The sequence below is a fragment of the Solea senegalensis genome, linkage group LG21 (assembly GCF_019176455.1).
Source record: "Solea senegalensis isolate Sse05_10M linkage group LG21, IFAPA_SoseM_1, whole genome shotgun sequence".
NCBI lineage: Eukaryota > Metazoa > Chordata > Actinopteri > Pleuronectiformes > Soleidae > Solea > Solea senegalensis.
Window position 1 is genome coordinate 10,409,973 of NC_058040.1, and position 16,022 is coordinate 10,425,994.

The following is a 16,022-nucleotide window of genomic DNA, read 5'->3' on the forward strand; positions in this document are numbered from 1 at the left end:
CGCCTTTTAATGTAATAGCACAAAACAAACATACTGTACCCTGTCTCAAGGCCTTTTGTACGGAACACTTGCCATTTAACTGGCATGTCTGAGAACAGTATAATTTCTTCCTCTTCATGGAGCAGTAGAAGCTATTTTAAAGTGGTGATTCCTGTTTATAAAACACAACCTGATATATACAGTAAATAAGCCCAATAGGCCACTGCGGTCTTGGTTGGTTAATTGGTTGGTTGGTTGGGTGGTTGTTAATTGGTTGGTTGACAGTGTTGCATTCATAATTTCTTCTGCCGGCCCCAAAACACAGCGTGTTATATAGGGTAAATATGCCCAATAAGCCTCTAAGGTTTTGGTTGGTTGGCTGGTTTGTTGATTGGTTGGTTGGCTGCTGGTGTTGTATTACTAACGTCTTCTGGACTTAATCATACACTTCTTGTCTTTTCAATCTAGTCACTCTCATATTCTGTCATTCCAGGATAACTAGAGTGAGGGGGCTTTTAAAAATGATATATAAAGGGGAGTAAATGCCACCAACAAAAAATGTTAGCACTGCACTAAATATTGCTTTGTATTTGTGTATTACTTCCAGACTAGTAAAAGCAGGAGGAGGCACCTTGAAAATGATCTGATCTGCCATCATTTTCTACTGATGCATAAACAGAGGGACAATGCAACACCACTTCAAAGTCATTTTATGGTCTGCCCAAATATACACCCCTGATATATACAGGAAACAAATCCAATAGGCCTCTGAGGGTTTGGTTGGTGGGTAGTGGTGTTTTATCACAGCTGGCCTAAATTGCATCACTGCCTTCTTCAGGATTTAATCATCCATTACTTTTTACTACTCTTTTCCAATCTACTCTCCCTCCCTTTGTATTACATCCTTACTGTTGAACTGAAATTGTATGTTTATGATTCCTTGTATAATTGTCTATCAAAAGATTAGGCATACTTTGGACTTAAATCACAGCACAGGCCTCCTTTGATTATAGACATGGCACATGTAATAAACTAAATAACTTGTCAGAGTCAGTTTCAATGCACTAGTAATGTTGATAAACGGCACATCCTCACCTCCACCTACAATAGTGTTAGTCTACATAGAGGGATTATGTGACTTTATGCCTTGATTCAAGTCTCCCATGTGATTACATTTCTCCAGGGCTATAGAAATAATGTCTCCTGCAATAAGATGGACATATATTATATATATTACATATGTTATGGTAGTTATAACCAGACAATACATTATGGTGTAATCAAACTGCCCTAGAGGCTGCATAACAATTACTCCTAACCAGTGTTGTAATGTAACGAAATACTAATAATTTATTACTGCACTTAAGTACAAAATTCACATATCCATACTTACCATATTTTTATTTATATTTACTTTACTTACTCCACAACATTTCCTGAATAAATTGTGTACTTTTACTCCACTTCATTTCCTCTAATTAGATTAACTTTATTTATCTAAACTAAATAAAATCAGAAGATTAGTTGGTCATGGTCTGAATAGCGATTTTCTAGTCTTGATGAGTTGCTTTATACTATAATTTTGACATTTACCCATTCCAACATGGGGTTAAATGTCTTGCTCAAGGACACATATAGACTAGCAGAGCCAGAAATTGAACCCACAACCTTCCAGTTGAAAGACAACCTGCCCTACCACTGAGCTACAATTCTCACTCCTCACTTTTAAGCACAGTAAATATCATATACTTTAAGACTTTTACTCAAGTAATATTAATAAAAGTGACTTAAACTTCACAAAGTCATTTTCTGGTAAGATACTTGTACTTTATACAAGACAAGACTGCCCCTAACCGAGGATCATCGTAAAGGCGTAAAATGTCGTTTATTAGTGAATAGTGACATCTAGCGGTCAAAAGTGAGACGCTCGTTCAGGCCAAGTGACGTTTTCACTGCCTGTACGTGGAGAACAGTAGTACCTGCTGTTTCTGTGATTCATTGTGACGTTTAAATCATGAATGAATGTTCGGGATTTATTTTTACGGGCGGTGGTATGATCCAATACATTTATTTTAAAAATAACCGACTCGAGAAGCTTCTCTTTTTTCACTGGCAATGGGTGACATAATTCTTATAAAACTAACAATATAGTGTAAAGTGAGTGTGTGTCAGAATCATTCACCAAAACAACAATAATAATAACAAGTTGGCGTGACACACGACCCACTGGCTACGTCAGGATGCGCACATTTGCATCAAGATCACGCAGGGTGGAAGTGATGAGAACAGTCTTCAGGCGAGTCACAAGAGTCGGCTGCTAGCTTATTGTAACCCCACACGGCTTTTAGTATATCTGGCACATTGCGCAGACGTGTCTCTAAAGTGAACCTGAGTATTTTATAAGTGTCATAAAGTAGCTGTCAACTTGTAAAAATAGCCGCTTAGCTGGATGGCTAGTGATAACGAACTGTTAAGCATTGTCGGACAAGCGGCTAGTGATGCTACTCCGGCGGCTAACGCTGGCTGCTTCATCCATCCTGCTCTCACTGACATCACTCCGTGTGCGCTGACGACATGAGGTGTCTGCACAACTTTTTATCTGCCGGACGTTCAGTGGCTACACATTTTCCACAATGGACAGTGAGCGCAGCAATTGCAGGCCGCGGTTTGGAGACAAAAGCCAGCTAATCCAACTAGCCTGCTAAAAGCTGTCCTGCCCTGGTGTGTGTGTGTGGAGCCGGACTGGAGACAAACGGCGAGGTATGTTGTTTAATGAACCAATAAGCTCTACCTCTGTCACTGTGTTTTGATTTTATTTCGCACGTCATGACGGGGGGGACTTAATAAGGGAGTGTCTTGAAAATCCCTGTGAACACGCACAACTAACTTTGATTACTTGTTGGTGTTTTAACAACCTATAGTAGCTAGTTCGCTGTTAGCTATTAGTAAACTTTGAGCTAGCCAGTCATTGATCCAGGGAAAAGTACCACTTTGCAAACATAAGCGAGGTAGATGAATTAGGTTCAGCTCAAAGTCGCTTGGTAACAGAAAACACGGGATCATATCCCCAGTGTCTTATTATGTGACTGAAACAATATGAGCACCTGTCATTATAGGAATAAGCTGTTACAATTTGAGTGTTATTACAGTATGTAATTTCTATTTAATCTATCATTATTTTCTCCACACTCTATGCATCTTATTTTACTTTTGGTTTGTTACTCACTCCCACAATGTCCTCATCTTGCAAGATCCAGTTTCGAGGCTATTTATTATTATTGTCATTAACAATAGTATTATTGCCGTCATTATTATGCTATGATTAAAATTTATATCATCAACAATATATGCTGCTATGTGTTAAAATTACATTGTTGTACTATAAACATGAACAATTCAGAACTGTCATGCCTAAACCTATGCAACTGTTATATCCCTTTTTTTCCCCCATTTTCTTTTCATTTCACCCCAATCGGTCAAGGCATATGGCTGTATGTTTTTGAGTCTGGTTCTGTCAGATGTTTCTCTCCACCGATACCTAGTGCTTGCTCATTGTGTGAATTGTTCCGTTTCGCTTCTCTCTATAACATTGTTAAGGTTTCTGCTTTACTATGAACAACACCTTGAGATAATACATGTAAAATTGAATTATTGAGGTTCACTGTTGGTGACACTGCTTCCCATTTTAGGTTTCTGCACCATGGATCAGGAGGATATGTCAGAGCAAATTCCAACAGCTTGTACCCAACCACTGCTCTTCAATCAAGACTTGCTTGTGCTTCATCAATCACCAGTGCCACAACAGCTCAGCTCTGATCTGGCGATGACTGAGGATCTGATGAGTAATGGCACCTGTGAAGTTAAAACTGTGAGAGCATTATACTGTCCTGGTGGCAGTGGAGGTGTTCCTGCTGAGGGCAACCACCTGGCTGTAAGGAATGATAACATGTCAGAGTTTTCTAACAGTGACCTCTCTTTGCCTGAAGTCTGCATTTCCACCAACAGCAATAGCTGTGATGAGGATGATATGAACCATGAGGTACAGCAAGCGTACAGGATATTCACTGGATTTCTGTTAGAGAAGCATAAAGGGATCACCCAGCCATTCCTCCATCAGGAGGCCCAGCATGGTATTGGAGGTGCCTCTGGCTGGGGTCAGGCACAGCTCAGGCAGTCAATGTGCTTGCAGCGGATGGAGGAAAAGTTCATTAACCAAGAGTATGAGACAATAACAGAGTTTGTAGCAGACTTTAGGTTGATGTTGGAGAACTGTTATCGCTACCATGGGGTGGACCACTGGATCTCCAAACAGGCTCAAAAGTTGGAAATTATGCTTGAGCAGAAGCTTACATTGCTATCCAGGTAAACATTATGTAAATGCTTTGTTGAACAAATTGCTTCGCTACCAAATATTTAAAACACTTCAATCACTGCAATCAGAGGGCCATGTTATGTTCTCCATTTAGTGTGCAAAATTACAATATAATAATACATTATTTGGTATTATTATTATTATTATTATTGTTATTATTATTATTGTTGTATTATATATTGTATTATTAATGCAAAGATCATCATCATAATTATATATAGAAATTCTGTGTATAGAAAAGTGTTATGATAAGGAGTACTAAAATGTGCAACAGCTGTGTTTTCAGTGGAATACAATAGCCTATTATTGACACATTACATTATCGTCTTATTATTCCATTGATATGACTTCAATCAGATTGACTCATCTGCTTTTCCTCTCCATCTGTCAAATGAGGACACTGCGAGCGAAAACAACCCTGGCAATGACCTCTAAGGGGCGTTTCGGTGCAGAGGAGGATCGGGGATCTGGAGGCACCTCTACAAGAAGGAGACTGGCTATTCGAAGCCTGGCTACTCTCACAGTTGGTGGGCATGAGTCTATTATGGTTCAAACCTTACGACTAGAAGAGCAACAGAGAGCCAAAGAAGAGAGGAGGTGAGTGAATATTTTACAGCGAAGATTAAAGTGGCTGTCATAAATTCATTGACAAACAAAAAAATATTCCTGCAAAACCAGCCAACAATCGTTATGTTTTCTGACTTTGCAGACAGCGTGAGCTTGAGAAGAAAGAGGCAGAGGAAATGTCAGCCAAAGAGGTAGAAGAGTGGGAGCAGACTTTACTGTCACAGGCTTCCCCTCACACTGTGGATGCACTTTGGGAACTCCCTGCTATAGGTCATTTCCTCTGCCTGGCTCAGAATGCACTTAACCTCCCAGAGATTGTATTTTTTGAACTGGAGCGTTGTTTGTTGATGCCTCGCTGCAGCCTCCTGCTCTCCAAAATAATGTCTTCCCTACTGTCCCCACCTCAGAGGAGGGCCACTCTAAACCGCCGGCCTCCGCTGCCTTACCGCCGCTGGGAGTCGGAGCTCAGGCAGCGGGTCATGGTCTGGTACCGGTGTGTAGGTTCCTCCTATGATCAGCCAGGTCGGGCTGAGCAGCTGGGACTCTGCCACCAATTTTTCAGCACCATTGGCGATGTGAGTCCTTTGGAGGAGAAACCTTTTCACTTGTTACCCTTCTACCAGCGAGTATGGCTCCTGAAGGGGCTGTGTGATCATGTGTACGAGACGCAAAAGTGTGTGCAGGATGCTGTGCTGGCCCAGCCTATCCATGAATGTAGGGAGTCTATTTTGGGCTATGACAGCAAGGAGAATGCCTATATACATTTCCCACACTTTTGTGGGGCAGATTTGAGGATCTACCGCCAGAGCCCTAGCACTCCCCCAGCTTTCCCTTTCCCTTCTGTATTGGTCAAAAGGGTTGAAATGGAGCCAGGGACAGAGGGTGATGAGTCAGATGGGATGAAGCCTGACAGAAACAAAAGTGACAGTGAGTGTTATGGAGGCTCCATGGACAAGGGAGACTTTCAGGGTTTTGGAAAAGGTAGAGCAGAGACTTTAAGCATTTTCAAAAGGGAAAATGGGGATGAAGAGGAAGATAAAATATTTAAGTTGTGGTCACTGAAGAAAGAGAAGGGGTCCGAATCTGGCTCTTCTGATAGAGACTCCAGTGAAGAATCTAAAATTGATTTAAAAATAAACACTAACTCCATAGCTTTCTCACACACTACTACTGGGAGAGGTGGTGGGAAAGTGACTTTTAAGGAAGAGACTGTAAAGTTGGAGCATGAATCAGAGAGATTCATGGTGAAGCAGGAGCAGGAGCTTTCTTTTCCCTTCATTCAAACAGTTATATCAGAGACACAAGATCCCTGTCTGAGTGTAGGGGAGCACAGTTACACTGGCAGGTCACCCGCTCGGTCAGTGAATCTGGCCCCCCCATCCAAACAACTGGAGCTCAAAATGGAGGAAGAAAGTCCGAGTCAAAGAGCTTCCTGTTTGGAATGTTGCAAAAGCAAAATGAGTAATGCTAAATTTGAGGGGCACAACTGCTTCTGTGGCACATCAGGGCTAGCAGCACAGATGTCTTCTGAGAGCACTCAAAACTCAAGTGAAGAGAGGACAAGTGACATAATCTGGACTAAAAAAAAGAAGAGGAAGAAAATGCGAGGGAGGGAACAGCTGCCAAGGGTTAAAGGAAAGCACAAGCCTCTGCAGCATGTGGACAGAATGAGGCTGTCCCCAGCTGAAGCTGCCAAGTCTGCAGATATGAGAGTTGCTACAATGGTCAAGAGAAAAGATAGGAAGAAAAGACATAAAACAGGTGAGAAAACTTGGAATATTTGTCAGGTCAATTTTAATTATTTTTTTCAGTCTGGTACTGTATTTAGTTCCACTTTTAAGAGTGTAATGTGGGACAGTTTCTAAGTTGTCTTCATTTGTTGTTTATTACTTTTTTTTTCATTCTAACCATAACAAAAATGTTGGTTGTATGGTGACAGTATGTCTTTATCTTGTTGACAGAAAAAAAGCTTGACTCTTCAATGATTACAGACAAACCTGTAGATGAACCATCCTTTGAGGTATTCACACTCAAAATAAATTTCTGTGGCAGGGTAATTTTAATTATGTAAGTAACCAAAGTAATCATAAAAAGATAATTATTCTGTAACTAATATGAATTCTTGGTTTGAGCTTCATCATTTGGTTGCCAATTTTCTGTTCCTCTTATTAATTGAGATACTGCTCTATAACTCTGTAATACTAGTTTGTTATTTCCCTTCTGTAGTTGGTATGCACCAGTCTTGAGGAGTTGCGAGAGCTGATCAGCAAGACGGAAGACGAACTTGATGACTTAGAGAGCGCCAAAAAGAGACTTGTAAGTTAGAATCATACTTCATGCATTCATTGTCTACTGCTTTTTCCAACACATAAGGGTCAATAGGCGGGTTACACCCTGGACAGGTCACCAGTCCACTGCTGGGCAATTACAGAGACAAACAAACATTACAGTGTGTTTACACATTTTAACGTCAGTGACTTGACTGAGATTTCCTTTACATGTTTGACCTGACAGGGTCGGTGGTATTATAGAAGAGAAGCAGTGAAAGACCTCCACAGCACTCTAATTAGACTGTTGAATGAGCTGTCGCCCTGGGAACCCAAACTTGTTAAGGCCTATCAAAGGAACAGGTACAAGTTATTGAATATGAAGTTTGGATGCAACCTCCATTGATGCAAACACTTTGCTGTGATGATGCTTGATTTTTAATCACATTAACTACAACTTTGAATAATTATTTCCTGTCTTGCATGTGTATCAGGCTTCGTTTGAAGAAGGAATTTGATGATTTCAAAGAGCACCCAGAGTACAACAACTTTGTGCGTGAAGAGTGTATTTCATCATCATCGTCATCTGATGAAGATGAGGATGAAGAGAGGGATCTAGGGAAGGACATGTTTACAAGCACAGATCATTACAGAAGATCAGAGGAGGAAGACATGGAACATTTAGTACCCAGAGGTCTTTGGAGTGGAGGTAAAGTAATTCAAATATTCAATCCTTTCTGTAATATAATGAATATCATGTAATAAGAATATAATGTAATTGAGGTTAAAATCAATATTAGAGCATTGTTTGTGATGATTGCTGTTGAACCTGTATTGATGGCTAATTCATGCATATCTAATACACATCTCTGTTACATTCTCAGCCAGCACCAGGGAGTTTGGAGCTGACTCTGCTGGAGAAACAATAGCAAACTATGTATCTCCTATCCACTTGAAACACTCTCCGACCACCACAGAAAAAGCCATTAGTCTCCGACCAAGAGCTCAGATTGGCAGCAGAAACATCACTTCTGTGGTTGACTCTGGACCACACTCTAGATCTGAACTGACCTCGTCAAATCCGTCCATGGATTCAAACTCGGCATGGGCAGCAGATTTGCCAGTCCAGACCCCACTGTCACCCAGACTGACCATCCTCCACCCCACCATTGGATTACCTAAGGGTTACACACCCATCCCCACCCTGCTGGCAAAGAGTGTGGGAAACAAAGTGACCTTAATGAAAAGGCCTGCTGATTGTGCAGGGTACAACAATTTAGATGGACAGAGTAAAGGGTCTTTGGTCTCCCCGCCTACCTCTGCGATGGTTAGCACAAAACATTCAACAGCACAAACATCTTCATTCAGCTCTCAGAAGAACTCGCAAATGCAGGCACAAGAACAACAAACACAATTACATAGACAGCCAGGAATGGCCACAGTGACAGCAGCTCCTCTTAAATCACCACAGGCAAAACTAAAACAGACTGTACCTAAAAGTCCAGTGCAAGTGGTGTGCAATGTACCTCAGGGGCTGGGTCAGCACACGGGTAAGGACAGCAGCAGCCCAGTCAAGCTTTCAGTTCTCCCAGTCATGAACCATAACACCTGCGAGAAAGTCATGCAGCAAGTGGTGATCCTCACTTCTAATATTCTTAGTCACAAAACTGAAGAAAAGGAGTCTTCTTTTCAGCAGCAACAATCAGAAGACATTCATGTCCCAGTTTCTAAAGTGGCCAGCCCCTTATGTATGTCTACCAATGTGCCTGGGTTCACCATTCCTGAAAACAGAATCCCTGTTCAGCAAGTGGCTCCCTTAAAAGATGCCAGGACAGTGAACACCCCTTCCCCATCTGTTTCCACTTATGAGCAACAGGGAACCCTAAATACAGCAGGTTTCAAAGGGGCACAAATCTGCAGTGTCCAAACCAGCACACCACAAGGTGTCGTGCCAATCCTTTCATTAGTCACGTCGCCTTCCAGTGCAGTTTCTACTGAGTCTGTTAAAATGACAGACCCTAAGCAAGAGCTGCAGACTGTGTGTATCCGAGACTCACAGTCTATCCTGGTAACAACGAGAGGAGGCAATACAGGCATTGTCAAAGTTCAGACGTCTTCAGACCATGGTGTGATTGGCTCTTTGCCCACCAGTCCAGTCATCACCATCTCACCTCAGTTTAAAGCCTTCCTCCTATCTAAGACATCGGCACCTTTTTCTCCTTCTGCTGCCTCTCAGACAACCCCTTGCACGTTCCCAGTAGCAACAAGTCTTTCTGTAGCTCAACCTCAGATGCAGGTTCCTTCAGTATCAAAGTCCCTTCCTACTCTTACAACCCCTTTGCACAATGCAGTTACCAGTAGCATCCCTATTACAGGCCCAGGAAGCCAGGCAGCAGGCAATACTTTTGTTTTAAGTCAAGGCTCCAACACCTCCACTTGTTCTACAGTTACAAAGAACATTGGCCAGCTAGTGCAGGCTACTGCTGCCTGTTCTCCTTATCAAGCTTCTGTAGTAAAAAATGCAGTCATTCCATCACCAAAAATCACTGGAGTTCTCACACAAACAAAGGTGACGAAGACTGGTGTGAAACGAGTCAGTACAGATGAGGGATCCCAAGTTACTAAAGTCATCCTGGCCACTCCCTCTTCATCTTCCACATCAAGTGTAGCCATGTCAAAAGGCACAGCCTCTTCCCAAAAATCACTTCCTAGTTCAAGAGTTGTGTTCATCAGCCAGCCTACAGCCACATCTTCCTCCACCTTTTTGGGAAACATTCCAAAGCAGGCAATAGCAGCCGGGACTAGTGGACAACTGCTGACCACTTCATTATCGGATCAGACTTTAAGGATGGGAATAAACCCAGACCAATCCATTGATAGTGGCAAATCAGAGGCATTGGCCAAGGTCAGGAACATCAGCCTGCCCTCAGGTGAGTTTGTTTGAGGTGATATTTTTATTGGAATTCTCACATCTACCATATTTTTTTTTATTCTGTATATTTCATGTACTATATAACACTGATGCTACGTTGATGCTTTGGTCAGTTCAAATGGTCAGGGTAGTGTGACAGAGAATCAGCATTCTTGCTGAAACTGAGGAAGTTAAATTATCATTATTATTATTATTTTTAATAATAATACTGAGATTTTTCCTCTCTGTGTCCTGTCAAAATGGGTGCTTTAAATCCACTTATCTAGAAAACAAAGCACATTTACTTTTATTGACCCAAAGCAACCAGCCCAAATAATTGTAATAAAGTAGTAATACTTGTTTACAACTTACATTGAGTTTTTTGAATAAACTTATTTTTCTAATGTGTCCCAAGGGGTTCTAATCCACTTGTCAGGGAAGACGACAACCATTGGGCAGAAGATTGGTGCCCTGTCATGTTCTCCTTCAAAGAACACACTTGTATCTCTCCCAGATGCAGACAGTTCAGCAGCCACCAGAGCAGGACTGGTCCAGGTCTCAAATTCAAATACCATCACAACCTGCTCTGCCCAGCTTGCCTCTCACACCTCTCTGACCACCAGGTCATCCCAGTGTACCCCATCCTTCACCATGATTTCCCAAACGGTTGCGCCCACAACACCTACTGCCATCAATCTGCCAACAGGAAACCTAATCAAAACACACCTTGGTATTTGTGGAAGTGAATCATTCAGCAGCTCACCTGCTCAGGTGACTACTACTGTACAGAGTAACCTTGCCCAAAGTTCCACACTCACTCATGTCGGTCAGAAGTCAAATAATCAAAGTGGTATTGTCTCATCTTCCTCTCAATTTGCTCTCAATACATCCATCTCCTTGGGAACAACTACCAGTGCCCCATTCACCACTTCTGCCACTGGCACAGTCCAGAATAGGATGGTCATCAACACCTCTACACCCCTTGCTGCTGGCACACAGATTATACTTAACAATACATGCTTTGTAGTCCCTCCCCAAGGTTTAGGCCCAGGCAGCCATGTCCTTATCATCTCTAGCCCTGCACCACAACAAGTGCCTACTGCAAATGCTACCAGGACTGGAGCATCAGTGCCTCTCCAAGGTGCAAGCCATGCTGTTGTAGCTCCTCAAGCACCAGTATTATCCCAGTCTCCTGCCAAGCTGTCTGGTGTACCAGCTGCAAGTTCTCCTGTTGTTGCTTGCACACCTTCCGTTGGCTCATCATTTTTAGCAACTACTCCCAGTATGACACCAGTTCAACCACCAGGAACACCTGGCCATGGTTCAACATTGTTACCCAGAAAAACACTTTTGACTACTCTGCCTAGATTTGTGACTGCACAGGCTCATCACTTTGCATCACCGTCTGGTGGTTCTCCCAAGTTAGGTTGTGTACCAGCCCTACTTTCCCCTGTGGTAACCAGTGTCCCTGCTTTTGGCTCAGGCCAGGTTCCAATTAGGTTAGCTGCAACTACATTCAGGCAAGCTGATGGTCCATCCACCATTTTGCCTGCAGGAACAAACACCTTGCCTAGAGTTCCAGCACCTCTACCATCCCTGCCAGTCTTACCCAGCCCAGCAATTGTATCTTTGTCCAGTCCTGTCATGCCAATTCCACCACCGCTCTGCTCAGCTGCAGCTCCCCTAGTGGCAGGCACCCCTTTGCACCGCTCCATCAACCAGCATATTGTTTCACTGTCAGCCCCAGGCCAAGGCATAAAGCCTCAGCAGACCGCAGCTCCCTCTGTAGCACTATCACAAGTGTTACTGCATACGGGGCAAGGCAACACATTGGTCCGAAAACATGTGCCTTCAGTCATGCAGCCAGTGATTCCTGGCACAAGAACACAAGTATTACCCACAGTGGCTGTCCCTCCAATTGTTGGTGTGGTATCTAGGATTCAGACGCTGCCTGTTGCTACAGTACCACCAATTGGTAGCACTGTTAATACCTTTGAAACTGCACTAGTGGGGACCACCCCTCAATCCGGCAGTGCTGTAATAATAACTCCAGCTCAACCAATCTCATCACTGAAGACAAACAACATCCACCCACCTCTTGTTCTGACTAGTCAAACACTTGAAAAGCACACTTTGCAGACGCCATCCTTTGGTATTCATACCAATGTAGCATCCAAGCTACTAATCAGTCCTGATGGTGCTGTTTTGAGCACAACTCAGTGCCATGTCAATCCATCAGAGCTGACTGGCTGCTCCAAACCACTGGTTTCCTCCAACAGTTCCCGCGGAGCACTGCACACTCATGATTCCTCTTTGCAGCCTTCTCAGGCAAACACAAAGTGAGTGGTATCAAGTGGTATTGCTAGTAGTAATCCTGCCATTTGTTCAAGAATGTGTCTCATGACTTTCTTTTAGAATATCGTAGGTTTCTCTCTCTGGTTTGATCATCCTCTGGCTAAACTGTACACAGTTGATCATACAGGAAATGTATACTGTGATGGTTTTCTGAAGTGAAAACTGTGGATGTTGCCCTCAGATGAATGTTGTAGACTACTTTTCTGTTTTGTTTTTTTCACCTCATGGCCAGTAATGAAAACTGTTGTAACAAAGAGTAGAAAATGTTTGATTTAAAAAAAAATTATAATAATAATAATTTCAACTCCAGTGTTTGTAATACCTTTCAGTGCAATTCAATACTGCTTGAAAAAAAGTTGTAATTTAGATACTTTATTGTTTAAATTTGTTTTAAATTATCTATCTGTTTGAATGACACAATTCAGTATCCAGACTTTGTCATGTCCTTTTTTTCCAACTAGTAACCGAGATCTACATTTTACTTTTTAGAAATATAAATAAGCAAAATAGATCAATTTGTACTACATGTTTGCGACTATATAAAGTCATATTTATTTATTTTTGCCATGTAGTTGGTTTTTTTTTCAAAAACTTTTACTAGATACACTTTCATTGAACAAATGTGGACATTACTGCATGGAAATAAACAAAGCGACTGTCCCTAACAAATGTTTGAACAGCTTTCTTATACACAGGCTTTTTTGAATAACACTTTATTGTTTAAGATCCTACCAAAGTATATACATTTTGTTCATACATACATTTTACTAAGTGAGAGAGTTGATAATTTTACCAATTGATATTTAGCTATAACGCATTAGGGAATACATATTGACAGTAACACAAGATTATACAGATGAAGTTTAGAGTTTGTTATTTTCCTCTTTTCTTCAGACACCATCCACAGAGGTCCTTTAGGGGGAATAGGGAGGAGGCAGTGCACCTGAGGAAATCTTTTCATAGGACGGAGGTGCATTTGGAACCTGGAGAAGAGTACAACAAATAGATTGATATGAAATACAGTAATTGAAAATCTTGAATGATCTCAGTTGACTGGATTACATCTTCCACTGAAGCTCCACTATGCTTAGGCAGAAATGAATATTAACACAATGTTTTTAGTTGCTGATCATTTTATCAAAAGTGACATTTACATTTTACACAAATTGAAACATTCTGGGAATCTGTTGAAATTGAAACTTGTACAGCTCTATTAATGCCACAGTGAAATAATAGAGAGGAAAGGGAAGGAAGGGATGATCAGCACCATCTCATATGATCTGAAACCAACCCTCCACTCGCCTCTCTTGCGCTTGCATTCCTTCCCTTGGGAATGAGACCTTTTTAATACCTAACCCAAGTCTGGTGACATGGTAATCTCTCTCTTCAGGCTTCCATTGCCTCAGCTTCACATGCTGTGTCTCTATGTCAGAGCCCTGAGGCTTTTTCTAAACAATTGGCCTTAGTCAAAGACTGTAGACTCTACGCAATAATAGAGCTGCTGATTTGTAGGAGTTTATTCATAATAGACAACATTTATTTCCTGTCAATTTGTCTATTATTATTTACCCCTGCATAACCACTGCCTTTAAAGTCCCTTACCGAAGGCCTGAAGCTGCCAAAGTCTGTGAGAGCCATCTTGTTATCTGCTGAAGGTCCTGCCTCTGAATATTGGCCTGTGTAACCAGGTGAACCCAACGGAGGACTCTGCAGTAAAGAGAAAGATGTGTTAAGAGTTTTGTCATTGACAAAGAGTTGGGGAGAGCTAAGTGAAAAGATTTAACAAACCGAACAATAATCTCTGAATACTTCAGTAAAAGGACATATGATGGACTCACCCTGATAATTTTGTAGCCACTCCTCTTCTTGAAGTACCAACATCCCAGGATGAACAGCGCTGCCAGGACAACCACCAGGAATACGATACCCACTGCCCTAGAATGAAAAACGAATCACAAACATTTTAATAGATAGACCACAAACAGTTATTTTAAAAAGACAAATCCCCTCCGATGTCAATCCACTCCCCTATTTGCATGGTTAAAACTGCTTTTAAGAATTCCTGAATCCATTTCTGGATCACCTTTATTCATAAACTAAATTACCAGAAAATAAATCTAAATGTGCCCATTACTTTTTGAATGATGCTGCTCACACAGAGACAAGCAAAACAGGGGAAAACATGGCCAAAAACCCAATACGATCAATAAAATATAAATAAGAAATGAAAAAGGCCCAATTTTTTATACATGTATACAACAAAGATGTATTTTACAGCATGAAACAACATAGAAACACATACTCCTCAGCTCTGAGAGATCCTCCTCTGCTGCTGGCGAAATAGATGTTGAAGTCTCCACGAGGCATTTTGTCTGTATGATTGCACCGCATCAAGCTAAATGACAGCAGAAAATACAAGTACAATACAGTAACCTGGAGACTACTTCAAATGTTAACAATGCTCACATTTACTTTCACATCATTCAATGACCTGTGTATACAATATATAATTTCAGGTGTCAAAACAGTCTGTTTACTGAATATACTTTTGTTAAGAACAATACTGTTACATTATTTCCACACCAGGATGCATAGAAAACAAATGCACACAATCAATGCACTTAATCACTAGAGCTTTGTGAAATGTAAAATACAATTTTGACTATATTTCTTTTAGATGAAACCTGAAATATTTTTGTCAAACATTATAGTTTGTTGTTACATCTATAATTGGTTTCCAAATGAATTTGCAAAGCATTTAAAAAAGGTGACATCTGAGTAATTCAGCCTAATTGTCAAGATTAGGAATAGATCAATATTTCACAGTGGATGCGACAGAACACTGTGTCAGTCATCCTGACAGGGACAGCATCACTTGTTGCAGATGTAAAGAATCAACGTCGGTGGTACTGCATCTGATTAGACAATAACAGGCTATTTGGAGCTCAGCTGACAGTAATCTTTTTCAAAATTAGACATTCTGTGCACAGTGCCAAATGTCCTACAATCTCCTCAATTACGCTGCTTCTGGAGGAAAACAACAACAAAAATCAAAGAAACCACAATCTTACCAAATTGGATAATTCGATTTTGCAGTTCCTCTGATGGCTTCTGAAAACAAATGGAAGACTGCCTCCTCGCAGCTCCTACTTGTTTCACTCCTCAACTGTGTTGCCTCTGTGTGCTGAAGAGCAGAGAAGGGCAGAAAATCCTCATGATCGTCACGGGTTAGAGGCTCATGCTTAAACCCACTGAAGCAGGGTAATTACCGTGAAACCCTGCAGGTCTAGAATGCAGCAGCAGCCCCCCAATAAAAGTGTCAGCTGCTGGTTGGTCATGCCAGTGTGTGTGTGTGTGTGTGCGTGTGAGATATACTTATCAGAGAGTTACAGTAAGGCCTACTTACACCTCAAATCAAATAGATAAATCATACAGTTCTGATTCAAACTGAAAAAGCATAAAATTACTGGGACATGGAAAATAATTACAAACAATATTTTTAAAAACACAGGAGGACTATAAAAACAAATCATCTTCACAATTACAAAAACGAAGCTTTCCATCCATTTGA

General features: G+C 41.4%; 2 protein-coding genes across 2 annotated transcripts; one reads left to right on the top strand and one right to left on the bottom strand.

Moving 5' to 3' along the window:
* The first annotated feature begins 2,268 nt into the window (after positions 1 to 2,268).
* Positions 2,269 to 13,116, top strand: LOC122758298 (uncharacterized protein KIAA2026). The gene is made up of 10 exons (XM_044012364.1): positions 2,269 to 2,739; positions 3,669 to 4,341; positions 4,748 to 4,948; positions 5,061 to 6,679; positions 6,880 to 6,938; positions 7,145 to 7,234; positions 7,433 to 7,548; positions 7,680 to 7,894; positions 8,070 to 10,115; positions 10,512 to 13,116. The coding sequence occupies exons 2-10, from the start codon at positions 3,680 to 3,682 to the stop codon at positions 12,437 to 12,439; spliced, it is 6,936 nt and encodes a 2,311-aa protein (XP_043868299.1). The 5' UTR covers positions 2,269 to 2,739; positions 3,669 to 3,679; the 3' UTR covers positions 12,440 to 13,116.
* A 211-nt stretch (positions 13,117 to 13,327) lies between these two features.
* On the bottom strand, positions 13,328 to 15,649 carry mlana (melan-A). The gene is made up of 5 exons (XM_044012365.1): positions 15,523 to 15,649; positions 14,754 to 14,846; positions 14,290 to 14,386; positions 14,054 to 14,158; positions 13,328 to 13,434 (listed from the first exon to the last, which is right to left on the bottom strand). The coding sequence occupies exons 2-5, from the start codon at positions 14,840 to 14,842 to the stop codon at positions 13,366 to 13,368; spliced, it is 360 nt and encodes a 119-aa protein (XP_043868300.1). The 5' UTR covers positions 14,843 to 14,846; positions 15,523 to 15,649; the 3' UTR covers positions 13,328 to 13,365.
* Positions 15,650 to 16,022: the final 373 nt, after the last annotated feature.